Source organism: Frankliniella occidentalis, unplaced genomic scaffold (assembly GCF_000697945.3).
Source record: "Frankliniella occidentalis isolate FOCC.00 unplaced genomic scaffold, Focc_3.1 Scaffold19, whole genome shotgun sequence".
NCBI lineage: Eukaryota > Metazoa > Arthropoda > Insecta > Thysanoptera > Thripidae > Frankliniella > Frankliniella occidentalis.
This window is the reverse complement of record NW_026267149.1, coordinates 2920353-2947477: the sequence shown is the minus strand read 5'-3', so window position 1 is coordinate 2947477 and position 27125 is coordinate 2920353. Positions and strand designations below refer to the sequence as shown.

At 54.0% G+C, this 27125-nt stretch overlaps 6 protein-coding genes across 12 annotated transcripts; 1 reads left to right on the top strand and 5 right to left on the bottom strand.

Annotated features, from left to right (window-relative positions):
* Nucleotides 1-256: 256 nt before the first annotated feature.
* On the bottom strand, nucleotides 257-1696 carry LOC127748913 (carbohydrate-responsive element-binding protein-like; the record flags this gene model as incomplete). The annotated part of the gene is made up of 2 exons (XM_052264524.1): nucleotides 884-1696; nucleotides 257-787 (listed from the first exon to the last, which is right to left on the bottom strand). Coding segments are annotated over exons 1-2 (1344 nt in total), but the record flags the coding sequence as incomplete, so codon positions are not given.
* A 1566-nt stretch (nucleotides 1697-3262) lies between these two features.
* Nucleotides 3263-15077, bottom strand: LOC127748914 (uncharacterized protein DDB_G0287625-like). Its single transcript, XM_052264527.1, has 3 exons — nucleotides 14786-15077; nucleotides 14127-14305; nucleotides 3263-3997 (listed from the first exon to the last, which is right to left on the bottom strand). The coding sequence occupies exons 1-3, from the start codon at nucleotides 14882-14884 to the stop codon at nucleotides 3403-3405; spliced, it is 873 nt and encodes a 290-aa protein (XP_052120487.1). The 5' UTR covers nucleotides 14885-15077; the 3' UTR covers nucleotides 3263-3402.
* Nucleotides 10709-14080, bottom strand: LOC127748915 (putative protein TPRXL). Its single transcript, XM_052264528.1, has 2 exons — nucleotides 13326-14080; nucleotides 10709-11170 (listed from the first exon to the last, which is right to left on the bottom strand). Exons 1-2 carry the CDS (start codon nucleotides 13547-13549, stop codon nucleotides 11152-11154), a joined length of 243 nt encoding a protein of 80 aa, XP_052120488.1. The 5' UTR covers nucleotides 13550-14080; the 3' UTR covers nucleotides 10709-11151.
* A 346-nt stretch (nucleotides 15078-15423) lies between the features above and the next one.
* LOC113202782 (xylosyl- and glucuronyltransferase LARGE1) lies at nucleotides 15424-19547 on the bottom strand. Of its 4 annotated transcripts, none has more exons than XM_026417176.2 (14): nucleotides 19454-19547; nucleotides 19130-19289; nucleotides 18797-19023; nucleotides 18504-18699; nucleotides 18195-18409; nucleotides 18003-18088; nucleotides 17679-17928; nucleotides 17421-17594; nucleotides 17143-17323; nucleotides 16943-17067; nucleotides 16694-16849; nucleotides 16426-16605; nucleotides 16102-16325; nucleotides 15424-16009 (listed from the first exon to the last, which is right to left on the bottom strand). In XM_026417176.2, exons 3-14 carry the CDS (start codon nucleotides 18965-18967, stop codon nucleotides 15931-15933), a joined length of 2037 nt encoding a protein of 678 aa, XP_026272961.1. In that variant the 5' UTR covers nucleotides 18968-19023; nucleotides 19130-19289; nucleotides 19454-19547; the 3' UTR covers nucleotides 15424-15930. The 4 variants fall into 4 exon arrangements, with proteins under 4 accessions (XP_026272961.1, XP_026272958.1, XP_026272960.1 ...); XM_026417173.2 differs by having other exon boundaries at nucleotides 19390-19544; XM_026417175.2 differs by having other exon boundaries at nucleotides 19354-19526.
* Nucleotides 19548-19624: 77 nt separating this feature from the next.
* Nucleotides 19625-21936, top strand: LOC113202781 (zinc finger protein 436-like). The gene is made up of 2 exons (XM_026417172.2): nucleotides 19625-19803; nucleotides 19878-21936. Exons 1-2 carry the CDS (start codon nucleotides 19795-19797, stop codon nucleotides 21909-21911), a joined length of 2043 nt encoding a protein of 680 aa, XP_026272957.1. The 5' UTR covers nucleotides 19625-19794; the 3' UTR covers nucleotides 21912-21936.
* LOC113202784 (polycomb protein EED) lies at nucleotides 21924-25498 on the bottom strand. 4 transcript variants are annotated; one of them, XM_026417180.2, is made up of 9 exons: nucleotides 24242-24482; nucleotides 23967-24152; nucleotides 23692-23837; nucleotides 23441-23612; nucleotides 23195-23330; nucleotides 22955-23118; nucleotides 22638-22877; nucleotides 22409-22561; nucleotides 21924-22321 (listed from the first exon to the last, which is right to left on the bottom strand). In XM_026417180.2, exons 2-9 carry the CDS (start codon nucleotides 24051-24053, stop codon nucleotides 22115-22117), a joined length of 1305 nt encoding a protein of 434 aa, XP_026272965.1. In that variant the 5' UTR covers nucleotides 24054-24152; nucleotides 24242-24482; the 3' UTR covers nucleotides 21924-22114. The 4 variants fall into 4 exon arrangements, with proteins under 4 accessions (XP_026272965.1, XP_026272962.1, XP_026272966.1 ...); XM_026417177.2 differs by having other exon boundaries at nucleotides 23195-23333; nucleotides 24242-24481; XM_026417181.2 differs by lacking the exons at nucleotides 23967-24152; nucleotides 24242-24482 and adding an exon at nucleotides 25081-25498 and having other exon boundaries at nucleotides 23195-23333.
* Nucleotides 25499-27125: the final 1627 nt, after the last annotated feature.

The window sequence follows — 27125 nt, the reverse complement described above, 5'->3', positions numbered from 1 at the left end:
GGGGCGGGGGCACGGGGAGCGTCGCGGCCCAGTTCCAGGCCGGGGAGGGCGACGGCTGCACCACCGGCCACCACGACGATTGGACGACCGCCATCTGCGGCACCGCGGACGCCACCGGCGAGGACAGCGGGGCCGGGGCCGAGAGGCGGCGGTGCTGGAACAGCGGCGTCGTCGGAAGCGGGCCAGTCGTCGAGGAAGGTGCGGGTGACGGGGCCGGCGGCGGGAGGGTTGGCATCGGGAGGTTCGGGGGTGGCACAGTGCAGGCGGAAGCTAAAACGGCCTCCTCGTCGTCGTTGCGCTCGGCCTCGGCGTCCTCCTCCAGGGACTGCTGGTTTTGCGGGAGGCGGCAGGCCATCAGGTTGAGGCAGCTCCGGACGTCAACAGCGGGCAGTGCCGGGCGGTGCGCGGGGTGGTGGTGGTGCACGCTGCGGGTCTTGAGCGTGGGGCTGCCCTGGAGGACGCCGGCGTCGTCCTCCGAGCTCGGCGCAGACGGGATAAGCCGACGCGTCAAGCTGTGGCTGTTCTCCTTCCTGCCCCGGAACAGGTCCTGAATGGGGACGAGTCGGCTGGACTTGTGCTGCTCGCCGTCGTCCTCGTGGCGGGGGCCGGTGACGCAGGTCCGTTCGAAGTGTTCGGAGATGGGCGGGCCCTCATCGTACTTTATGACCACCTCAGTCCGGTGGGTGGCCGGCGAAGGGCGGTAGGGCTGCGCGTAGACGGGGCTCTCCTCGCGGGCCTCCTGCGGGCCCTGGAAGGGCTCCTGGTACACGGGGCTGTCGCAGTGGGGCTGCGGGGGCGGGGGCGCCGGCCCAGAGGGAGGCGGCGGCGGCAGGACGGGCAGCGGGCTGGCCTGCTGCGGCCGCTGCTGGTAGGTGGGACTGGCCTTTTGGGGCGCCTGCAGCGGCTCCGGCAGGTGGTGGACCGCACGCTGGGGGCCGCCCGAGCCACCCGGCCAGTATTGCACGTTCAAGAGCACAGGCTCCAGCATCTCGGCGGGCTTCGGCTGCTGCTGCAGCGGCTCTGAGTCATGGAGTAGGTTCTGCGTCGCCTCATCGAGCGCCTCCAGAGCCTTGCTCGTGTCGGCGCTGGTGGAGGGCGGGCCGTCGGCGAGCGGCGACGTGTGGAACACGATCTCACTGCGGAGCGGCTCCAGCACGGGCTCCAGCAGCTCCAGGCTGCACACCACGGCGGGCGGCTCGTAGCGCAGCTCGGCACGCTCGGGCTGGTCGCTGCCGGGCCGCGGTGTGGCGGCCGGCGTTGGGGTCGGGGTGGGCGAGGGCCCAGAGCAAGGCCGCGACGACGGGGACGACTCGAGGCGCGCCTTGACGGAGGACGCGCAGAACTTGACGGGCGGCACGGGCGGGGTGCGCGCGGACGCCAGGGCGGACGCCTCTGCCGACGGGTCGCCGCTCACTGAGGGACACGGGCCGGCCGACCTTGCGCCGGCCGGCACCTCCTTATCAGTCAGCTGATGCTGCTGCAGCGGCGGCGGCAGCAGCGGAGGCCCTAGCTCCGCCGTCAAGGTCACGGTCTGCGTCCCGTCGCGGTGGTGGTGGTGGTGAACGTGGTGCGGGCTGCGCGGCAGGTGCCCGTCGAGGGAGGCGCGCTGGTGGACCAGCGGGTGGTGGTAGTTGTAGTGGTTCCGCGCCCTGCGCTCCCAGTCCCGCTCGCGGTCCAGCCTAGCCGCGTCCGGCATGGCAACGGGTTGCGGGGGCGCCGGGGGCGCAGGGGACGTTGGGGACGTAGCCGGCGGCGCGCCGAAGGGCTGGTACCGGCTCTCCTGGAGGCGTCGGCCGAACGGCGCCCCGCCCACCGCGCCCCACGAGTGGCCCAGCCACAGGAAGTCACCCTTCACCTGGTGCGGCGAGTTGGGCGCCGACTGCGGCAGCCCCAGCGGCAGGGCCAGCGGGTCCAACGGGAACACGGGGTCCACGGGTTGGGGGCGCCGCGGCGAATGCACGGCGGGCAGGGCCGGCCCGCGGGGGCTCCTCAGCGCGCGCTGACTGGGGCTCGCTTGGCTCGCCATCCCCGATGGACGACGGGCCCGAAGGGACGCATAGCACTGGCCAAGCAGGCCGCCCAGCAGCCCCGCTCTGCCTGCGTACAACCAACACGCCCGGCCCCGCCGCCAAACGGCACCCACGGCCGGGCGGGAGAGGGCCGGCCTGCAGCACAGCGTCACCGGCCACCGAAATAGTCCGCCAGTCCGCCAGGCCCGCTCGCGAGCGCGCGCCAGGAATAGCTTCCGTGCACGTTCACACACTCCGGCCTGGGGCGTGCACGGCCCCCACCACGTGAACGTGCACGTGCACCGGCCCGCACGCCTGACCGACCGTTGTCCCTGCCGCCGGACCCGCCTGACACGAGATAAACCCTGGGCCGATCAAGCGCTCATTGCATAAAGTGGCGGCCCGGCCTGGCCTGGCCCGGCTCGGCACGTCGAGACGCAAATGCTTTATAGGTTGGCCGGCGGCAACGTCACGCAGACGAGCAGGCCGTGGTGCGGTATGACGGCGCGACCTAAGCAACATTCTGTGGCGGCAGAGTGTCGGGTGAGAATAAAGGGGGACACCTCACACGGCGACAGTCGCGCGGGGCAGTCGCGCCGTCGCGTCCACGCGGTTCAAACCCAGGGTGAGCTCGGAGTGAGCCGAGGACCTGCACCGCGACGGGGCCGAACCCCCCCGAGCAAGGGCGCGATGCACTGCAAAATGGGTCGCGCGGAGCACTATACAACCAATAATCATCATCATCTGCCCCCCCCCCTCCCCCCAACAAAACGCTCGATCTTTCCTCACCTTGTATTGCGCCTATTACAAGTTTTACGGCCTGCAAAGATAAAGAGCATCGCTCGGGACAGTAGGCGACAAAAGTTGGCGACGTAAGAGGAGAAACTAACCCGGCCGCGCAGCAGCGCATGGAAGCGGCATATCGCGAGCTATCCTTGAGCTACCCCGTGCATTCCCGGCCCACGCACGCAACTATGCAGACACACATACACACACACACACGCAGCGGTACGAGCAAAGCCACAATGCACCGCAGCAATGGTCAATCGCAAACGGCCCTCACTCTGCATGCTTTGTCTACTACCACAGGACCAATCGCATTTCACACCTCCGTGAACATTGAGAGACAATAATGAGGAAAGATTCGCTGCTGGGTGCTAACACCTGAGCCCCCCCCCCCCCCCCTTTGCTGCTCCCCATCTCTACCAAAAAGAAGTTTATAATCTAACACCTGCTGCTCCCTCCCACTCCCCTCCAACCTATACCCAAAACAAGCGTTTATCATCTAACATGCGTGCTACCATGGTGTGGATTTATACCAAACTCTGTTCTCTTTTCCATGCCTTAACTTATGACCTATTTGAAATGATTTGCTTAAAAAATCATTTTATTATCAAAACAAGGCATTAGCACCTTTTTTGTTTAAAAAAAAATTGCTCAGGACAGTGATAAACCAAAGACGACTGTGTGAGACATGGGCCACATGGTAGGGAGAGGAGATGGCCAAGGCTAGTCTCACCGACAGGCGGGGCGTCTGGAGGCACCCGCCCGGGGAGCGATTACTCACCCGACTGGAGGAGCGGCGGTGGTGGTGGTGGTGATGGTGGTCGCGCTCCCGGTCTCGTTCTCGTTCCCGGTCACGCTCCCTCTCACGTTCCCTCTCGCGCAGGCGGTCGAGCTCCCGCTCCGCCATCTCCCGGTTCCTGTTGCGCTGCTCTTGCTCCCGCTCACGGTCCCGGTCGCGTTCCCGCTCCCGTTCCCGGTCGCGCTCCCGCTCGGCATTCCTGGTGCGCTCCTGCTCGCGGCGCTCCCGGTCCCGCTCGCGGTCCCGCTCCCGGTGGTCATCGCGGTGCCTGCTGTGGCGCCGGTGCTGGTCCTCGTGGTGGTGTCGGTAGCGGGAGGTGGGCGAGCGGCGGTGCGAGCGCTTGTAGCGACGCTCGGCGCTCGTGCCACGCTCATGCCGACGAGACCGCTGTGCCCTCTCACTGCTGCAACAAAAAAGATACACCTGTCAGACACGGAACAGTGGGGTCAACAGCGGTGGTGCCAAGGCCACCTGGGGGGTGGGCCGCCGGCGGGCAAGAACTGCTCCTGCTGCGAGCAGCGGGCGACCTGAGAGCGCGCCTGGGAGGTAGGCCGCCGGGAGGCATGCAATGCTCCTGGGCGCGGCGGGTGGCCTAGGCGCGCCTGCCTTCAGACCGCCTGGGAGGTAGGCCGCCGGGAGGCATGCAATGCTCCTGGGCGCGGCGGGTGGCCTAGGCGCGCCTGCCTTCAGACCGCCTGGGAGGTAGGCCGCCGGCGGGCACGCACGGCTGGCGCGCGCGGCGGGCGGCCCACCCTGCGCGACCTCGGGCGCTTTCTCCGTCGTCGTCGTCGTCCCCCGCAGGACGGGCGGTGCGTCGCGCCCCCGCAAGACCGCGCAATGCTATGCAACGCCCCGCGGGCGGGCTGCTAAGCGATTCGCTCAGATACCGGGCGCCCCGCCCCGCCCGGCCCCGCCAGTGAAAGTGACATCACATCACTCAGCGCGCGCGGAGTCGCGGCGCGTGACGCGCCCCGCTCACCGGGCGAAGCAGCAGGCGCCCCCGCCATTCATCAGCGTATTTTAAAAGCGGACGGCGAGTCTGCGCGTATCGCGAAGCGCCGTGGGAGGACATTCGGCAAACGACCTCCGAGACGTCAAGAGTCCGTCGTCCGCCCGTCCCGCAACGCAGCGCCATTGCGTTACACCCTTTCGCTTTCTTCCGGGCGCGGACACTTACGTATTGTGCTCCCGCGCCGGCCCACCTTCCAAAATTGGTCTTGGGGCACGCTCTCCGTCACCTTTTCTCCATGGCCCCCTCCCTCCGTGTAAAGCGAATAAACCGTAGCGGGCAGTCGTAGCGTGACGGTTCATAGTGGAAACCATAAAAAATAAAATGAAAATAAAATCGGGGCACCACCGAACGGCCGCTCTGGCAGTGGCAGGCGGATCTGACATAATGTTTTCAACTACCACGCGATGGGAACGGGATAAAAGTGCCATCGCTGCCACGCGACATCCCACACCACGCGCGGAGGGGGCGGCCGGCCAGGGCAGACGAGGCCGCCCTGAGCTCTCTGCAGGTCGCGAGGATGACGTCGGGCGTCGTCGGTTCACCCCGGTCGGAGCGCCGCGGCGGCCGACGCGATCCAGAAAAGGCGTAAACTGTCCCGGACATCCCCCCCACCTTCTCCCCCCTTTTCCTGCGGCCTCATTAGGCGTGGTTATACTGGGGCCGGCCGGCCGGCCAGAGAGCGCCGCCCACCCGATATCCTTAAGGATATCCTAGGGACAAGCAGCGGCAGCGGCGACCAACACCAACAAACTGGGGCAACCTTGACCAATCGCACGGCAAGCACAGCAGCAGCAGCTGGCCAACACGAACCCGCCGCCGCCGCGACCTGGCCACCACCAGGAGGCAGGCAGAGCAGTGCGGGCGGTCGGGCCAGGCCGCCTCACTCGAGGAGGGGGCCATGTGGCCGCGGGGGCCCAGCCAGGCGGACGTCACCGCCGCCAACAACACCCTGACCAAGCCAGTGCCAGCCAGGCCAGGGAATGAATAGGCGAATTAGCGGAGGGGCGTGGCGTGCGGCACCCAAGGTCCCAAGGGCAGGGCGGCCGTCCGTCCGGGCCGGGGAGCAACACTCTCATCATCACGGCGGCGGCGTCCCGGGGGGGCAGCAGCGTCCCGCCCGTCCCGACCACACACACGCTCGTCTGCATCAAGCATCCCGGACGGACGGAGAGACAGACGAGTGCGGGACTTTTAATTACCGACCCGTCGCGCTGCATCAGAGACGACTGCAGTGTGAGCCGCCCACCACCACGTCGCGCTGTCGGCGGGGCGCACCACTCACTCGCATACACACACACACGAGTAAAACACGAGTGCACTCGCCGCCGCCACCCGCAAAGTGAAACTCGTGCAAAAGCCGGCCGGGCCGACGGACGGGTCGGGCCGCACGGCGCAGCCGTCAAAACGGACGCGTGTCCGGCGGGGCGGGGCGTGGCGGGGCGCCGCCAACGCGCCTCATGACGGACAAGGCTGAGTGCGGCGCGGCCGGCGTGGCGGGGAGTCGCATCGCACGCAGCGCGCACTCACTCACACTCACACACACACACACGACCCGACCTCGCGCAACGCCCCGCGCACTCACTCGTCGCACCGGGCCGCGCGGACTGTCATTTCACTTCGCTCTTCCCGCGGCGGCCCCGCCCAGCCCCGCACAGTCCGAGACCCGCAAAAGCAAAGCCAACGCGCGTCGCCCCGCTTTTTCCCGCTAACGTCCGCGTGGCGCGGCGTGGCGAGGCGGGGGGAAGGGCAGCAGAGCGCCCGAGCGCGATAACCGCGAGAGCAGCAGGAACGCGCCGGACAGAGCGGCGCAATCGACGGGAATAACAAAGTGATACACGAACGACCCAAAAAACCGTTTCCGCATACAGAAGTCCGTCTGTCCGTCTATCCATCCATCGGCGTGACAACTGCCGCCGTCGCGTGGGGAGAAAACTGGAGTGTGGTGTCCAGCGTGACAACGGGACAGCCTCCGGGACAGCCAGCCAGCCAGCCAGCGCTTCAATCGGGAAGGAAGCCAAGCCAGCCGTCGATGGCGAGGAAGGAGGCGGGAGCCGCCACCGCGGGCCGGAGGGAGGCACCGCTACGACACGCTTCGCTGGGCAGAGTGTCGCCAGAGACTTCCCGTCCTGCACCATTTCTTTCGCGACGACACGATACCTTTGGTTGTGCCTTGCAACCCACACCATATCGTGCACGCTGCAGCTCGAGCCCTTGGGGGGCCTGCAGGTTGTTGGGGGCCCTGGGCCCTGACCTTGCCCAGCGCACGACACACACACACACACAAACACACGTCGAGGCGCGCACCTGCCCCCGCCTTACATGGACCCAGCCCAGCCCGGGGCTGCCGACGCCGGAGCCATCGCGGCCGGCCGGAGAGGCGCGGGAGGGGGAAAACGGGGAGGATGGGGAAACAGCTGACAGCCCCGCGAGCCTGCGGCGGACAGCAGCAGGCCACTGCCGGCATCGTTGCGGCTAATTCGGCCGCAGAAGTGATTTACACGGCCGTAGCCCGGCAGTAATCACGGAAAGGGGGCATCCGCGTCGTGGTCCGCCTCGCCTCTAACCTCGTAGGCGCACGCCGGGAGGACCTAGAAGGCGCGGCACCAGAGTGACACATGTCCGCGATCACCATTTTATTGACGCGAGCCTCGGCCGAATTTCTCGAGCATCAGCCGCGCCGCTTTTACGGCCCCCCGTGTAGTGGTGGTCCCAGCCGGGTCGCACCCACCCACCAAACCGACCGACCGACACCACCACACTGCTTGCACCTCCTCACACCGAACCGCTTGTCGCTCAATGAAACTGAATACGCGCAGCAGTTTTCTCCTCGCGACAATAAACCGCGCGCGCGCGGGTGTGTGTGTGTGTCTGTCTCGCGGATTTTTGGCCTGGACCGGACGGCGCGCGCCGCCGCCCCTATTCTGGCGGCCGCAGTGGTGGTGGTGGTGTACGACCGTGGCTGAGCAATGGGGCGACGCGTGCACGGGGCCTTGGCAATGGCACCTGCCCGCCCCGCCCCGCTCGAGCCCAGCTCCTCTCCTGGGGCGGGGCGGGCCGAGCCGGCCGACAACCCGACGCCGACGAAGTATGGCGGGGCGAAATTAGGCGGCGGCGGCGGCGACGACGAAGTGGAAGTCAAGTGACCCGGAAGAGAGGCCGGACAGCGTCTTTGGTTGGGCGGTGGCGTACTGACTACGCCCCGCCCCGCCACGCTCCTCACGGCACGGCCTCGCTCGGCTCGGCCCGGCCCGCGGGTCGAGCTGGGTCGGTCACTGCTCCGCCTAGGTCAGGCTCTCGCCAGCAGAGCAGCAGCAGCCCGGCTGCTAATGGAAGCGGGCCGCTGCTCGTTAGAATCGACCGCAGCAAAGAGGCAAACAAAAAGGGCAGTAAGGCAAGGGCTCGGTTTTCGAACCAGTGACTTCAACCAACCACATCGCGCGCTCCGGACGTTTACGACCACTCAGCCGAATAGAAGGGTGCAATTCCGCCTCTCAGCCCACTCCCTCCACCTCCCACCGCCGCCACCTCCTCCTCCTCCTCCTCCAAGGGAGCTCTAATGGACCCTCGCCCCAGCTGACCGGCCAAGCCCGACCCGACCCGCTCCAAATGCACTCCATAAACTTCCGCTGCGCGCGGCGCTAGAGCAGGAGGCCGTCGTCTTGCCCGTGCCCGCGGTGCACCCCCGCCCGCTCCGCCCGCTCCGCCCGCGCCCCTTGTACGGCAGCCTGCCCCCGCTGGAGCGCGCGGCACTGCTGCCATGGGATTGTTTTACGGGGGGGAGAGGACAAGGTTCCCAGCAGTAACCCCCAGGAGACAACCCGGCCGCTCCCTCCCCGTCCCCGACGTCCTCTTCCTAATCCCGTCTTCCCTTTCTCAGCAGGCTCACACGCCGCCGCGCTCTCCGCGCGAGGCTCTCCGCCTCCGCCCTGCCCCTCCCCGTCGCGCACACACTAGCTCTGTTGCAGTGCGGCTCGCTTGCAGTGGCGCTGGGCGTGGGCTTTAAGAGCCTCGCGCTGCAGCAGCAAGCTGCCCGTCCGCGTGCGGAGGAAGCGCGAGTCCGGCCAAACCACTTTTCAAACGCTGAAAAATATCTCCGACTCGAACTGGGCGTCCGCGGCCGCGGCCCAGCCCGCCCCGCTCTGCGCCGTGACCTAGACAGGGCACGGGCAGAGCGAACACACACACGCGTGCACATGCGGGCCGACTCACGCGCGCACCAGAAGGAGAGGCCCAGGAGGAGTGCCCGTCGCAGCCACAGCAGCATCCTGCCCGCCTTCGAGCTCCCCGTTGTCGCGGCGGTGTCCGCCCCGCAGGCCCGGCACGCCGGCTTGCTCGCCAGCTTGCCTCCTCCAATGCCCCGCACCAGGCACTGTCGCCAAGCTCAATGGCGGCACACGGACGCCCTGGGCGGCCAGGACGCAGCCAGGTCTGCCAACCTGGGCGAGATCCGCGGACGCCCGTCGCCGTCCTGGCCGAGGACACGCGGCCCGGAGGCAGCCCCCCGCGGAGGCGGGCGGCCCCGGCCGCGGCGCCGCGGCGACCCGGCGGCCGGCCGTCCGGAACGCAGCCTCCCGGTCGCAGCCAGCCGCCGGGCCCGGCGGCGACCATTTCCACCGCTTTGCAAACGTTGGCACTTATGTCACTGGCATAACAAAGGGGCACGAAGGGAGAGGGAAGGCGGGCATTCCCTGGCAGGGTGCCGGCCGCGCAGTACGGATCGCGGGGCGAGAGCGAAAGCGCCCTGATAGATACACCCATGGCGATAGCGCCCCGAATTATCCGCACCGACATCGCGCCGCGCAGCGCCACGCCACCGCGGAACAAAACAGAGGAGACGCGCGGCGCGGCGGCAGCAGCTTCCCCGTCAATCCATCCATCGACACACGGGCAAGCGTCTCTTCCGTCAAGTCCAGCCTCGCCGCTCGAATCAACGACCCTGTCGTCGGCCTACACGCGGCCGCGGCCGGCGCGCTGCTAAACCAATTAGAGGGGCCTCGGCCAAGGACTCCTCGACGGCCGCCCCGGGCGAGCCGAGCCGCGGCCGAGCCTCGGGCAACCCCGCTCCCCGCCTTCACTGCACGCACGCACGGCCGCGACACCCAAGAAAACGACAAACACGGCAAAGAAGGAAAGAGTGAGAGAGAAAAGAAAATCGATCCCGACAACCCTCTTTTTTCAGTCGCGAGGGGAGCGAACGTAATAATAAGGCAGCGGGTGAGGTAGCGCGCAAGGGTGGTTACGGAACCCGACCCTCGACCGCTCAGGGTCACCGAGCGTCGAGGACCGACCCCCCGCCCCCCTCTCCCTCGGACGGATCAGCTGCCGCTCACAAGTTTTTGGCGCTACAGCAGCCGTTCAGCCGCCAGATCGACGGATGCGGCAGATCGGCCGAGCCCTTACCAAACCGGCCGCCCGTGACGTCACGGTGCAAAGCCAAGAATGCAGTCCAGCCGGCCGGTGGCGAGCCCCATTCCCCGCCCCGCCCCTTCCCGCCGACCCCACAAGGGGACAAGAACCTCAGCTGCTGGCCGGGCGCGGCCGCGCGGAGAGCATCGCGGCAACCTTTGAATGCTCGCCACACGCACAGAGTTATCGCATCAGAGCTCAAATCTCCCAGCGTTTTAAATTTACGAAAGGAGTGCCCATATTCGCCATAGCCAATAGCATACATCATGGGTTATTGGCCCATTTGACAACGGGTTTAGTTAGCTTTTCCCCGCTCAGGAGCGAGCCTATCGAGCCGGATGAGAGACCGGTGGAGAGCAGCGGCGCCCGATTGGGATGCGACGGTTACGGCGGCGGCGCCACGACAGGCCCGCCAACTATAACACAGGCCCATTCCGCGCGGCCATACGGACGAGTTCACGTTTTGACAAATGGCGTGCAATAAAACGCGGAGCAAAATGATCTCTCTCCACACGGTCTTTATTTTTCAGCTTATCGAATTACGAGCAGAGTCTCCAGTCGAGGCTCTCGACTTGCAACGTAACTAGCGAGCACGCTGTGATTTTCAAAGTCTTCTTCGCGGTCGTTCTAGAAAGAAAGGGGGGGAAAAGGGAGGGAAGTGCACCGAATGCAATGGATTAGACAACACGCGCCATGGAAATTTGGTGTGGACGTCCAGATCCTGTCCAGACGTCATTTTTTTAAAGAGACACACCTTTTATTTATAAGTTAAAAAAAACACTGTTCTGTTCACAAACTGTGCCACCGTTTCTAACGCTATCCCTATAAAATGTTACGAAATGCTTCGATGTTTTTTAGTCATAGTATATTCCCACTCTATTAGATATCCATTAGGCGACTCACGCCGATCAGATACAAGAGAAACTAAAACGGCCGGCACACGCCCCGCCCGTCGCGTCAAACAACGCGCCTACTATCACAAGAAAATCACAGCCTCGTAAAAAGTGCCGAGCCTCATTAACACATTCCCGCCAAACTGCCTCCCACCGGTTAAAAGAAACAGAATAAACCCGACCTTTGCGGCTCGTCTTGATAGTACCCATTTTCACCCATCATGACCCGACGGACCCGACCCGTCGTCAACAATAAACCACATACCTGCGGAGAAAACAAAAGAAATCATTAGTCCAAATCTCAGCGAAATTACCGATGCTGTATGCGGGCATTAGGATGGGCGGAGCGACGTGGAGCCACTGGAAACCGATCCAGCAGCAGCAGCACGACGACTTCACCGCCTCCCTTCTCCTCCAACCCCTTCCCCTCTAAGCTCCTCGGCGCCGGATACAGTGGGAGGTAAGGCTCTATCTGCACTTGTATCGAGCCCCGCCCGTCTCCGCCGCTAAGCTCGGGCCGCTCGAGCCAAGGACTCGCTCGCCAGACACGCGCAGGGCGGAGCGCGCGAGCAGCGGCAAGGTGTTGAGGTAGGCCGTGCGCAGGCTCGCCCAGCCAAAGCGCTGATGTCGCAAGCCCCGCCAAGCTCCCGACTGGATTGCGAAGCGTTTGGACCAGGTGCATCCCAGCCAGCAGCTCGTCGTAGGCGACGCGACGGAGCGGCGGCGCGTAGGGCGCACGGCAAGGACAAGAGTCGATAAAATATCACCGCTCTGCTCGGCGAGCGAGCCTTGTCAGTGGCGGGAGCCTGGGGAGTGTCGCGTCGCTCCGCACCGGACGCGCCTCGCCTGCCTCCAGAGCGATAAATCGGGAGCAAAGACTACGGCCGACCGCCGACCTGCCAACCTCGCCGCCGTGCCCTGCTGCCCACACGGGGCTGACGAGCAGGGCTTCCCTCCGGTCGACACGCGACTCCCCGGCGCCCATTTATGAACAACATTCCTCACAACTCGATTCCCTGGAGGAATAGTGAGAATTTCAAACAGCGCCGTGATCGAGAGAAAATAAAATTTTTAACCAAGACTTCTCAACAAATGAAATGCCTTTCTTGCGCAGCGTGTGAACGCTGGCCTCGGAAATCGGACTGAGTGGAAGATACAGGCTGGCACGGGCCTGAACACTTTCGGTGTGTAGCAAAAAGTTTCGAACGTCGTGACGTAGGTTTTCAATTAGTATTCGCATGTAGACTAGGCACGTGGGCTCGGTATCCAAGTACGTCCGTGGTAAAAGACCAAGGAAACAAAGTAATTGAGATACCGACGTCAATGGGCAATGGCCCATTTAAAAGTCGGCGGGACGATTTCTGCAGAACCTCGAATTAACTGCAAAATTTAGAAATGCTTGAGTAATCCAAAAAAGATTTCAAAAAAAAAATGAAAATATGTTAAATTTTAATTTCTAGGGGTTTTAAGAAGGGGGTGATTCACGAGTTTCTCTCGATCACGTATACTTTTATCTACTGAAACGAGCTTGCTTCTACTCCATTGAGCTCCATACTTTCAGCGGGGGGCCCATACAACGTTCCTTGTCAAGAAATCGAGTTGTAGTAACGGTCACTTGTTTAGCCCCGCCTCGGGTGCGACCTACGGCAGTCACTAACTGGACAGGCCCCAGGCTGGGCGTCGCGTCGGGGCCCCCCGGCATAGAGTGAATGACTCGACCGACCACCGTGACTCCTCTGCCCGCCGGTATGCGGACCTGGTCCAGGAGGCGGCCCGACCCACCGCGCCCAGGCTCTTGGGCCGGGGAAAAGTTGCCGGCGGGGGACCGGCCGTTCGGGCTGACGCAACGGGGGTCACGGAGGATGGCACGGCGGGCACGGCCGAGAGAGTGCCGCGAGTCCCTCCGGGACAGTTCGGCAGGAAGGCTCACTCTCACACACAGACACACACACTCTTAGACGACTCGTAAAAATCCCAACGAATGGTCGGCCGGCCCCGTGCCAGCCGGCGAGCCAGCCGGGCCCCCGAGGAGCGGTGCGCGGCGCTCCGCCAAATTTCTGGAGCGCTATATAAATCAAGACGATAGCTCAAAACGAGCGGGGCGTCGGCGTCCCTGCGGGGCGCGGGCCGAGCGGGCCAGGCAGGCAGCGCGACCCTGACCGCCAACGCCGCAGATAAAAGCACGCCCACCGGCACGGGCCCAAGGCACCGTCAGATAAGTTGCACACAAGCCTCACGGCCTATCTCGGAGAAGTGCACAGATTAGACATGGCGTTCACGTCCCTCACATGATCGGTCGACGGCACAAAGCCATCACTACAGGTCGCATATATAACAGGATTGGCGTTGCAAATAACTGGCGTCGCTGGCTCGACAGCAGGACATGTGATCTTCTTCGTGGTGAAGGTGATGCGGCTTACCCAAACCCACTGTCCGCCGTGGGGCACCGCTCGCGCCCCGAGACCGAGGCCGACTTGCCCTTGCCCGAGGCCCCCACCGAGGTGGAGGCCGAGCTGGGGCTGGAGGCCGCGCCGGGACTGGAGGCCGCGCTCGGGCTGGAGGCCGCACTGGGGCTCGAGGCCGAGCCGGTGCTGGAGGCCGACGCGGACGAGAGGGACGACGAAGAGCTGCTTGCGATCCTCATGGCTACAGAGCGTTGCGACACACACTACACAACATTCTCCGCGAGGAGAGTCGTCCCGATATCCCTGAAGTTCCAGTCGTCGTCCGCCGGAGGAGAGTTCCTCTGGAGTTGGCCCCTTCCTCTCCCTCCAGTGGCCAGGCTGCGACTGGGGCCGCGCCGGGCCATGGGCCTAGCAGGACGGGCCCCGCGGCGCCCCACTCCCTCCTCCCCCTCCCCGCGCCGCTACTCCGCGAGGCAACGGCGTGACTGCACTGGAAGATCGCTCACTTTTGCTTGCTCCAGCGTACAGTACGAGAACCCGACGGAATGGGAAAATCAGTTCGTATTCAACAGAGGGTGCAAAACAAGCAACACTAAAATCTGGGGAATCGCCAGCAATCGTTGGCCCATGGTTTTTAAGAATGCTATTACCATGTAACAGCATCGAAAACTGGTAATCCTTAATTGTTCATAAAATTTTAGATTTCAATATAGGACCTTCATTAAGTAGTCAGCTGGTGGGTTACAAAAATACTATCCTCTGGGACTTGTAGCATTATTGCAACTTATGTTGTAATAGTTTCTTAATGCTCCTTACCTGTATGATGCTTTGTATGGACTGTCAGTGGCATCAACATGGCGATGACGTTTCAGGGCTCTTTCCCGTGAACTTGATTTGGAATAGGAAGGGGAGCGACTCCGAGATCTTGAGTGAGACCTAGACCGAGTTCTGCTGCGAGACCAGCTCTTGGAGTGGTGCCTTCTACTTCGAGGCATCTAGAAACAAAAACAAAGGAAAATTGTAGATTACAAAATTCCTTGAGAGATTTGAAAAACAACAGAGATATCAACAAAGGTATCACTGTTGCTCATAAAATATGTGAGCAGTTTGACTGAAGTAGTGTAGGTAGGTGGCCTACTACACATCTTGCTAGACACAGAAGATAAACAAAAGGAGAAAAACTACATTGCAGATGATACAAATTTTGATAATCAATGGACTGGAAAAGTTATATCCATTGGTTATTTTCTAAAGCAAAACCAGGAGAAGTAATAACAAAATAAGACATGTATGTCGCTGCTTGTAAATGTATATACAAGACAAACTAACCTAGCTCAAGACAAAGGGCCTACTTTCAGCGAGAAAGTGACACGGAATGGTAAAATCTAAGCTACTTCCATTAAGTTGCGAAAAAAATCCTGCTACAGGAAGCATCCGAAACTTAAAACGTAAAGATGAACAGAGGTAATAAGAACCTTAAACGTTGTTTGAACGTGAGAATACGAAGAAGAGAAGGTAACCGCCGAAACTTCTGGGAACATGACGAAGGTGTGATTTGAGGTTTGGTTTGTCATCAAACTCACTGTTGCGTTGAGCAATTGCACAGTGGTAGAAATGTCAACTTTTCGATACCAAACACAACAGTGAACAGCTAATGTGAAGATAATTTGAAGAACGGCAATATTATCTTCACAGACAGGCAGAGGCAGCCATATTTGAAACTGGCTTGAGCACTCGTGCACTGGCTTCACACCACCCGCGATGGATTTTCACGACCATAACAATTCAATATGGTTCGCAAAAGGGGGAAAGTTACTCACTTTGCAGTTAACTGGTGAAGTAAATAAAACAAATTGGTATCAACGTTTATACTTTCAATTAAGAAAGGAAACTTCGCGCGACACGCTACGAACACGAACAACACTGTAAAATCGATGTTTTTTTATCACCACCAACCAAGGATGCTGATTGGTCAAATTCACAATGACGTCACGGCACCTCCGCATTGCAGGTATGACAAATTTACGACTTCCTTACAGGGTTGCCAGATTTTCAAAGGAAGGCTGATAAATTGGCGGGAATTTTGGGGAAGGAGAATAAGGAACATGAAGACTTCAGGCTCCTTAGGAAACTAATACTTTTTATTTCTGATAAACACAATATATATGTTGATCGCACTAAATTATACACACTGAGTATCAAGGAAACAAATACAATGACCGCATTTGTAATAAGAAACAGCAATTTTTAACTATATGATATTTCACTCTCACGACTCTCCACGACTGGCGCAAAATATGTTGAACTTAAATCAAAAAATAGTTTTATAAAAATGAGAAATCAAGGTACATGGAAATGAAACAACACAATACGAAAGATGGAGATCAACAATGTTTGATTAAAACATATTTGGCATTAAGTCTTGCATGGCAAATGTTAAGTTTATAATACAATTTAAAAAAATTAATGAAGAATTCTTAAGAAAACAGTGGGTTTAAAAATTCAGACCAGAATGAGTGTAATTAATGCTGTTGCAACCCACTGATTTAGTAAGACATGAAATACTATAGATGTGGCATACATTTACAGTAATAAAGCTTGACTAGAAGCAGATGGCACATTACTGATCAATGATGAAGTGCTTAGTATACTTTTTATTAAGATCCTTTACAAACTCACTTTTCAAAACTTTTAGACACCTGTAAATTTAAAAAAGGAAAATAATCAAGTAAGATGGATTAGTTACTTCACGATGGAATAATAGACTCATACCAAATATACGTAATCTCACCTTCTGTACTGACTTGATCCTCGAAACTTGGCAATATCAAAGCTTGGGGCATGTGGCATGTGTACCATAAAAGCATTTGGTAACACAACCCACTGAAATCCAAGTGATTCTAGTTCCATAATGTGTGAAACCTTATTCCATCCAAAACCAACAAACCTTGTGTCATATTGAGGAACACTTGCTCGAACAACAATATAAGGCTCAAAGTCTGGCTCCCACTGAACCTGTAAGTACACATCACATTAAATCTAATGCTACTTTTAATTTACTTCAAATCAACATTGCAAGGGGGAGTATCCACACTGAATAATTAATGTTTTGTACCTTGTATGGGGTTGTGGCAGTGCGCCACTTTGCAAAGTTTGTTGGTGCATGCCCTTTTGTCCACACATGATAACGAAATGTAAACAATGTCCCCATATCTAACATATGTAGAAGTTCAGCCTTACTTTTGGGAAAGGTGATTCGATATCGTTGAGTTTCGAAGGCTGGGATCACAAGAGCCTACAAAAAAATTATCAAAATTTCACTAAATCTAAATTTCGTAGGCTAGAAGTACTAGGAGCTAATTGAGCTTATGCCTGCTGCATACCTTTTCCTCATTTTGTAAGTTTTGTGCTTGAATGGCTTTTTTAAGAGTTGGGTAAAGTCCATACATTGGTAAGAAATCCACATCTGATAAAAAGACATATGGAGTATCAACCTGTTGAAGCCCAACATTTCTCAACAAGTTCACCGGATAGAAGTTCTAGAAAAAAGAATAAGAAGAGCAAAATTTTTGAAGTATTAACAACAGGCAGGTACAAGCAGGTAACAACAGGCAGGTATCAACGAAACTTACTCCTTCCTTGTAAACAATATGAAATCCAATATTCTTACGGCTACTTAATAATTGAGAACTTAAGGCATACAAAAGAAACTGTTGTGCTTCTGCATCAGATAGGTAGAGTGTCAGGCTGATGGGACCTGAGAATTATTTTGTTTCTAGATTAAAGACAACTTTTTAATTTTTAAATCAACACAAAACAGTAACTGATATACCTTCCCAATGTTGACATAATAGCTCTACCATTTGTAACCTATCCATGGACAATTGTGTAACAAGAGTGACATCAATTCCATCTGGAGATGGTTCATATTGGTAATCTAGGAAATAGAGGTGCGTGCGAAGGGAGCGAACTTGAGCTCGGCGTAAATCATAACATGGGTCCTCCTCATTAAGCTGTATGGAACACACAAAAAACAAACTCTTCAACTAATGCATTTGACCACAAAACATTAGATGTAAGGAGTTTAGATGCTTTTAAAAACAGTCGTACCATACTAAGCTGATGTTCCTTTACAGCTGATTGTGTGCTGGTGTAATTGCAACCAAATAATTCACGTCGAAGTAAATTTCCATCATACTCCAGAAATGTTAAGTACAAGTTCCGGAAAAACTCAACATGTTTATTTTTTACTTTGAGTTTTTTAGGGGAATTCCAGTGAATAACCTGTTAGAAAATAATAAATATTAATGGATGTTATTTTAACAAACAAAACAAGAAGTACATGAATAAAATTACACATGTATTAACCTTCAAGTCAGTAACTTCAGTGTAACAGAGCTCTGATCTTGTATTATCAGAAAGTTGCACATTCCACTGACAGGGAAGGTTATATACTAGATCTGGGTGTGTCTTTATTATTGCATTAAATATATCTTGATCTGCTAAACTTGTAGACAGTAATGTTGTTAGATCTTTTTCTGCAACAAGACGCCACAGTTGTCCCCAACCAATTTTACGAAGTTTCCCAAGTTCAAGTAATATAACGCCTGTGTTGTACCTGCGGTAGAGTAAATACAGTATGCATTACAAAAAAGCTTTAAAAGAAAAATTCATAAATTGAAAATGGTTTACCCTCTTCCTAATGCTGGCCATGGTCTATGATTTTTCCACAGTTTTCCCAAGTACCAATCACTTTGGTTTTCCACAAGACCAATTGCCTGTAAATTTAAAAACCATTATAAATTGTACAAGTTTTATTTTTTCTTTATTTTTTTTAAAAACACGTGAGACCATGTAGGGCCAATTGTGATAATTGATCATTACCTGTTTGTCTCGAAGCTGTGAAAATATTTTCCATAATTCAGCAATATCAGTGGCAAAAGTTACATCAGTATCGAGAACAATGACCCGTTTAAGGTTGCTAGGTAAGACTTTTGGTAGAGTAAGTTTCATTAGACCATAAACTCCTGAATAGTGCTTATTTGGGATCCATGAGACATCAGGTACCACACTGTCAGCAAGATAAAAACTGACCTCCACTGAAATAAAACATATAACTTATAAAGTTATACCAAATTTACACCATTTTAGGATAAGAAATCAACACAGTTTGATGGAAGTACAGGTAGACACCTTGAGGAATGTTCCAAGTTTGAAATAGCTTTTGAAGAACAATCTGAGCAACTGAGTCTGCCAAAAGATGGAAGTGAAGAGGATTTCTTCTATAAAACAATATAGATTTAAACAGCGTCACCACTGATCTGCTAGCGTTGTAGCCAGCGCATACAATGGCCACATGTACAACTTCACATTTAGGTATGTATGCTTCCTGAAATTAAAAAAAATATATTAGTATCACTAGTGCAACACAAGGGGAGTATGTCTACAACAGTATAGTACTATGAGTAGTTGAAGCAGTACAGCACCTTGTCACCACAAAGTCCTCCAGAAGTTGCAGAGGGTGATGAATGATGATTTGCTTGTTGGGGAACAATATCAGGAGCAAGATTGATGGGTGGTTCACTTTGTAAGTGTGACGCAAGCTCTTCTTTGTATGTGTCAAGTTGACGCCTCAAAATATCATTCTCTACTTCCATTGAGTGAAGTTTTCCAGATAGAATAGGATCATGCTCTGTACTGTGACTAGAGTTTCCTGCAACATTTTAAATATCTCTCTGAGTAATATTCTCTATTTTGTAAAGTGTAAAATATTAGCACCTAAATGTCCCCAGTTAGTATCTAAAAATAGAAAATATTACCTGATTTACTATTTACAGCATAATAACAAAGTAGAAAAGCTGCTAATGCGCCCAAAAGAAAACTGCTCAACCAGTGTCGAGCCACTGAGCACAGCAATCCATGGTTCAAACGTCGGCGGCTAATCTTGGCAGATTTTTAAGCTTCGACTTGTCAAAACCGCTGAAAATCATTAAGAAAAAAAATTTATGAAAGACTAAACATGTTGAGTACCTTATAACCTCACCTGTCAACAACACAACCTTCTAGTAATTGTTCTCACCAGTACACTATATACCAAACAAAATTAAATGCGTTAACTTTTGCACTAAAGAAACAGTAAGAACCATCAGTTTATAGCTGAAAGCAGTAACAACATTCCCTTTTGTTGTGTTTGGACAGCAGTTCCCGGACACAAAATAAAACTGTAAACAGATTTGCATGAAAAGTTTCTCATAATAGGAGAGGGAGGGGTGCAAACAAGAGGGCGCCACTTCGTCCCAGAAGCAGACGACCTAGTGTTCTAGTGATTCTAGTATAGTTGTCAAGTAAACAACGGATCACCAATTAACAAAATGTAAACCCAAACTTGTGAACAGTGTCTTTCTGATACATTGTGGATGCTGCATGAGCCTCGGGGTTTGGACTGCACGGTGAAGAAGTATTTATTATTTCTATTCAGGGATTCATGAGCCTAGTGAGTGTCCTCTTATCTTAACCTGTTTATGTTACTGGATCGGTGTTTTGTGATACCCTTTTTCAATTTTCCAGAATGTCAAGATGTCTACTCATCTAGTTTACGAAAAGGCCAAAGTTGCGATATCTAAATCCTTTTTAGACAAGATGCCTTCATCAATTGACAAGGTGCAATTTTTCAAGGAATCATTTGAAAATCTTGAACTGACTGTGACACCAGAATCTGAATATTCCAGTATTTCTTTAGAGGGGTTTTGGGACTGTGTGGTGAAAGCTGAAAATGTATTGCTCACCTCCTTAGAAAAATGGTGTACATCTGAATCTAAAAACAAAGAAATTAATGTTCCCTGTTTACAACAAGAAGTATCTTTGGAGGAAAATGAGGGTCGTTTGCTTGAGGCTGATAAAAGAAATGAGACTGATCAGCTGTTAGAAGGAAGCTCAGTTCAACTTAAGAGAGAAAAACGTCTCAGTCCTGAATTAGGGTCTGTTGATGGCAGCTTGGATGTCCTTAATTGTCAAGTTTCAGATCAACCAATTGAAAATGAAGTATACATGGACATCAAACTTGAACACAATTACAACCACCTTGAAGGTTTAAACCATCATGAAACTAGATCAGAGATTTGTGAATCTGCTGTTGAGAATGAAATTTATATGGACATCAAATTGTCTAAGCCCAACGATAAAATTTTCAATGACCCAGATTTACCTGTTACTTTGGTGGTAGCTACAGAAGATGAGCCAGGTATTGAGGTCTTACATTTGAAAATGAACAAAACAAATAAACAAAGTTTCACGAAAAAAAGAAATTCCACATTAGAAAGTATGTCAGGCAACAACTTGGAGCGCAAAAAACTTCTTAAGAAGAAATATGAAGAACTAGCACCTTTTAGGTATTTCTGTAACCAATGTTCCTTCAAAACTAAACGTCATAGTCATATGAGAAATCACTCTAGACTTCATGAAAAAGTCTGCACCATTTATTCATGTGACCAATGTGACTTCAGCACCATCAGAGCAAGCCATTTGCAAAGGCATATTGGTACGCATAAGACTGAAATTTTTGCTTGCTCTCAGTGCACATACAGCACTCACACGGAAGAATTGCTCACAAAACATCAAAGGTACAAACATGTTCTCAAACAACTTGAAGATTCAAGTTCTAAAGATTCTTATCAATGTTTGCAGTGTGACTACATGACAACAAGTGAAAAGCACTTTCAAAGACACATGGCTGTTCATTCAAAGAAAGGAAAGGAAAAGTTACCCTGCTTTAAGTGTGCTCACTGCTCCTATCAGACACCAAGTCGATCTAATTACTACCGACATTTGGGTGGTGTTCATGGGGATGAGAGACCGTATATGTGCACTATATGTGGATTGTGTTTCAAGCGTTCTGACACATTGATACAGCATCAAGCCACTCATGCTGATCAGGATTCAGATGTAAAAGCTTATCCATGTCCACAATGTAAGAAAAACTACCGATCTACAAATGCTCTCAAGGAACATCAATTGACTCATGAAGAAGAAAGACGTTATCTTTGTGAGATCTGCGCTGCTTCTTTCAAGACACGAGCTATTCAAAGGAAACATTACAATCAGAAGCATGTTCACACCAAAACCAATCCTTGTGCATCTTGCTCCAAAAGTTTCACATCAAAATATCTACTAAAACGACATATGAAAGTGCATGCTATGGCAAGGGCCCGCACATCTCAGGCAGAAAATGACAAAAATACTTTGGAAGTGCCAACTGTTGGTGAGGGATGGTGCAATTCTCTAGTCAGTGCCGAGCCAACATCAGATGATGTTCAAGTTATAGTTGTTCACCAAGAGTCTGCGCAATCAGGGCTGTCGGTGCAAGAAGGGCCTCTCTTTCAGATATCATCATCCCTGTTACCTGGTCAAGCTGTGTCAGTTCCTGTTGTACCAGTTGAGTATGTCATAACATCGACTGACTCAACTAATGATAACTGCAGTATGAGGCACACAGTGGACATGAACTGTGCAGCACAGCACATAGCATCGAGTGATGGGGACATTATTTCATTAACGTTTGTTCCCAATGATTCTGCATTTATACAGCCAAACTCTGAATTATAAATAACAGACTAATTCTTTCCTAAAATATTTTTATTCTTGTATAAACTACCTTGGTCATGAATGCATAAGGCATTTGATAAACACTAGATTTTACAGATGTGGATTTAAAAAAAAAATCAGTTCATTTGACAAAAGACACACTTGCTGAAAAAGTACATAGAGGAACTCATGTTTTTAAACCAATGATAATGCCGGGGCAAACCTTATTCAGACTTCACTTTATCCCATCTCCATATTGTTCCGTCATCACAAACACAGAGCAAAACAGACCCATCTCGACTGAGACTGGTTTGTCTGATAGCAGTGTTGCACTGTGGGTGAGACAGGGTAATGGGTTTGGCCAATGAAGGATCTGGCACATCTAAGTCCCATACAAATGTTCTTCCAACCATATTTCCCAACGCAAGAGTCTGATATGTAAATTAAAAGAAAATGTATTATAGATCAGATTATTGAGGGAGAAACATAACAATCAAGCATAATCAACCAATACACACCTTCTGCCAGAAATCCATTGCAAATCTCACAAACCAAATTTCACATTCTTTGTAGTCAAAACGATGAATAATAGTAACATTAGTATCACTTGGTTTATATTCTTTATCCTCAAGACGTCCTGGTTTCCAGCAAACTATGCTGTTTTCACAAGACTGGCAAATAAATAATAAAAATATAGTATAGAAAATGAAAGTAAAAACTATACACTGTATGGTCCCATTGATTTACCTTAGAAAGAACAAAGTCTCCAAGCCAGCGGACACAATCTACATAGTTGCGATGTATATCTCTTGTTGAGAAATCTGGAAAATGTTCTTTCACAGAATCAAAAGGGCGTGTGCTTCTTGCAGGGTTGAATGTATAAGAATTGCGGATTGCCTCTTGCATTTCAGCCTTGTCCAAACCCCAAAGTTTCAATGAATGATCCATTCCGCATGAAAGAATTTTGTCTCCTCGCATATTAAAATCCTGATAATTTAAATTTGGTTTTAGGACAAGGAATGTGTTGTAAGAAAAAGGATGGTTAATTGGCAGTTGAAACATACTCCACTGAGAACTTCATCTCTGTGTCCCTCCACTCCTCCAAAAATTGCTATGCAAACATCAGTCTTAATATTCCACAGTCTTAGTGCATGGTCTTTGGACACAGATAACAGCAAATTGGGATCTCGTGGGTGAAATTTCAACTCGTTTATGGCATGCCCATGCCCTAAAACAGAAAAAAATATTGTAAACAGTAATATTTTATTAGTCAACACTGTTTAAGGATTGTGTAGGAAACTTACCAACATAGTGTCGTATACAGGACATGGTTGAGGGATTGAAGATGCGTATTATACCCCTCGCTCCAGCAACTGCTAGCAGTGGTCTACCTGAGTCCTCATCATAGGACCAGGCACAGGTATAGAAATTTTCATCTTGCTTCTGATCAGTTAAGAAGTGCATACTTAAGATAAAATAAAAAAAATTCAAAATAATGTGAGTGGGTAAATTAAAGAGCTAGAAAGTTTTGCCAAAAAGCCAAAGGATACATCAGGATCAGCATAACATTGCAGTAGTTTTATTCCACCTTCTTTTGGACATTCATAAATAGAGACACGATTGCTTCCGACTGATGCGAATATCAGTGGCTGCCCTTCCTTTAAGAGGTGGTTAAACTGTGCTCCAAAAAGAGGCTGTCCATGGTCTTCCTTAACACTACATCTGGAAATTGACAAGATATTAATTGGGTAGATTGCCACATATGCAAAAAAAGAAAACAAAGTTTCCTACAATCACTTACGTAAACTTGAACTGATTCTTCATTGGGACCTTTACAGCAGCTTTCTTCCGACCTTTGAGCTTTTTCCCTCTGACACGATCAGTTGGTGTGGTGCATCGTGAGTTGTTATCAGTGGTAGAATTACTGCCCACGCTGGATGTATCATCCTAAATCAAAGTGAAAAGTTTAACATTAACATAGGCGATGACAGTTTTCTAGTTTTATTTTCTGTGGAGGAAACAACTCATCAATTTTAAGGCATCACGAATCCCTTCAACATGGACCAGTTTCCTTACTCCATCATCAGATTCATCACTATGAGCTGCTCCATTTCCTTGTGGTGTTTTTGAAGTTCTCTTGAGAGGGAGAGATGTTGGTGACATTATCCAAGATCACTCATAACCTCTTATGACGTTAAGGTATTGCCGATAAATTCGACTGCACTCTCAGTGGGGGGTATTAGGGTCCAATATTTAAGCCCTCTAAAAACAAATATCAACCCAAAACATTCAAAAAGTTGATATTAAAAATAAAATCATTCATTAAAGCCCACTGTAAACATAATACACACAATGTACACAATGAACAGAAAATGTTGACTGCTACAAAGTTTATTTTATCTGATCCCCACTTTTGGGTAAAGTCATTTACGTCCACTAGAGTTAAATGTTTCCATTGACTGTGACATATATAGTTAAGTGTTAAGCACAGTAATAGAAATTATCGTGTATTAAATTAAAATAATGTTTCAAAGCTCAACATTAGAGAGTGCAACAACCTCGCCCTAAGTTTACGCGCTGGAAATTGCAGCCAACCTAACAATTAATTGTTTGGTTGGTATTAGTGCTACGGCGTTATGTTTGAAGACACACGCTTCCTGAGAACTGAGTTTTTACATGTTTTTTTGTGTCCTTCGTAAGAAACGATTTAGTAAAGACAAACTAGTGCAAAGATCGTAGCTTTAAAATACAACGGCTGTGAGGTTTCTTAAGTTCTATTGAATCTCTGTACATGACTGAATTGGCACATTATTAATATTTTTAAAAATACTGGGTGTCATAGCCTACTCCGTACTTTTTTTGAGGGGTGGGGGGTGGAGACTTATGCTATACCGCATTTACGTGATTGCCTACTCGCTAGGCGCCATAAGGCACCACGGCGAGCGACGGTAGGCAATAGGCAAGCACACGCCCTCAAGCCTGCATGCGGTACAGTAGAATTTGAAAGTACGGGGTCTATGGGACAGAGGACACCTCGTACAGCACGCCGAGCTTAATAAGTCTACGGTGCTAAGAAGGTGTTAACCCAAATGTCAGCAAATGCCAGCAAAACCCAATGTCAGCAAATGCTAGCAAAACCCAATTTTAACACCAACGCATGCTTAAGATACGCAGTGGCTCAGATGCTCACCTGCTTGGCGGCCTCTGTGTCCTCACAAACTATTTGGCCTTGCGAATGGGTGTCAGAGTTTGGCAGTGTAGTTAAAACACCAGCCCCATTTCAGTATATCTTCTAGTAATACGACTCCTCGGCAAAACTGACAAAGAATCAATCCTGGAATCAAGGATCGTCAACTAGGGGCTCCGCTGGGAGCTTGTCGTGCAGAGCCCAAAAATGGCCTGCTTGGGCAAGCGGAGAACGAAGACTGAGCCCCCGACGATATGCCTGGCAGTCCCTCGTGGGGGAAGGAGTGGGGCACTCCAGGAATGCGAAAGGAGTTCCGTCCGGGCAGATCGCCTCGCTGGCCGCCGCCCGTGGCTGTTCTACGAGTTTGTGCCGGGGCCGGGCTAGCCTGGCTGGAGCTGGAAGGGCCTAACCGAACACGCTGAGCCTGGGGCCTAGCGGTCCACGGGCCCGGGCCGGGGCTAGAACCTGGCGACCCGCTCGGCCCTCCCGGCGTCTAGCTCGCGGAGGGGCCGACGCGGCCGACGCAGGCCGACGACAGCCGAACTCCTTCCGAGTCGAGCCGAGTCGCGCCGAGCGCGGCGGATCAATCGGGCGAGCTGTTCGGCGAGCTCCGCGCGGAACCGCCATGTTGCTGTGCTACTGCCCCACCCACCGCGACCACCGCGGCAGCGACGCTCCGGCCCGCTACGCCCGCTGCGTCCTGCGGCCCGCCGGCCGCGGCGGGGGAGGAGGGGGAAGGCCTCGCGAGGAGAGCGGCGAGCGGCGAGCGCGGGGGGAGGAGAGGGGTGGCGGTGCTGCCATGGCGCTGGCGGCCCCCAGCAGAGCCAGGCGTGGCCGGGCGGAGCAGGCTCTAGAGCAGGCGGAGCGCACCAGCACCAGCGCAGCGAGTTCAGTTGTCTGCTTGCTCGGCAGCACTCCGCCGCGCCAGCCGGCCCGCCGAGCTCAGCCACACGGACTAGGCCCGCGCCCTGCGCCCGCGCCCTACGGCGAGCACATGAACAAGGCTCTGCACTGCAGAGTCTGCAGCCTGCACCCGAAGGGGCAGGTGCGCGCTGAGCGAGGCGCTGAGCGCCCCGTCAGGTCCGAGGATCGTCCCGGACGCACGGTGCCGGGGCGCGCGCACTCACGCCAGCACGCACGCGCACGCGGTGCCGTCGACACGCGCGCGACACGCCCACCCGGGGCCCGAGCGAGGCTCGGCCCGTCCCGCCGCGACCCGCCGCGACCCGCCGCGAGTGACAGCGTGCCAGTGAGAGCGACAAGTGACACGACAGCCATGGCGGAGGACGAGGTGCTGTTCGACGACGTGTACGAGCTTTGCGAGGTGATCGGGAAGTGAGTATCCTCGCCCAGGACCTGCAGGAAGGGGAGCGTGTTTACAGCGGACGGGGCGCGGCCAGGAAGGCCCCGCGTAGCGGCATCGTCAGGCGGCGCGGTGGCGGCGGCTCGGTCGCACCGGCTAGCAGACGACACGGCACCGCGGCGTGGCGTGGCGTGGCGCTGAGGGGCCGAGCGCAGCGCAGCGCCCTGCCAGATGTTCTGCTGTCATAGCAACTCCGCGGAGTGGAGCAGCGGGGCGCTGGGTGCCCTGCCGCCCTGCCGGCGAGCCTGTCGGTGAGGTGGGCCCCGGCCGGGGGCCCCGAGCAGCCGTATGAATGCGACCGTGGCGCGGAGTGGCACAGAGTGGCGCACAGCCGGCTGGGCGGGACCGGCGCGGCGCGGGACGGGCCGAAAGACGTGGCGGGCCGGTCCTGACGCTGGTCAGCTGGCCTGCACGGCACGACACGGCCCGGCGCGTTCCGCTCGCAGTTCAAGCTCACCGTGAGCGCGGCCTGCTGCTGGCTCGGCCAGGACCGTCGGTATACAGGACCGCCAGGACTAAACACGGCATTAGCGACACAGCGTTGCCGTTCCTGCCTGCATTACACACTCAGCGCGCCACCTCGCCTCGCGCTCCGCGTGCCACGCCGCGCCCCGCCCCGCCCCGCCCCGCCGCGCCACCGCTCCCCGTGCGCCTCCCCGCTATGCCCCTTCCCCCGTCCTGCCGG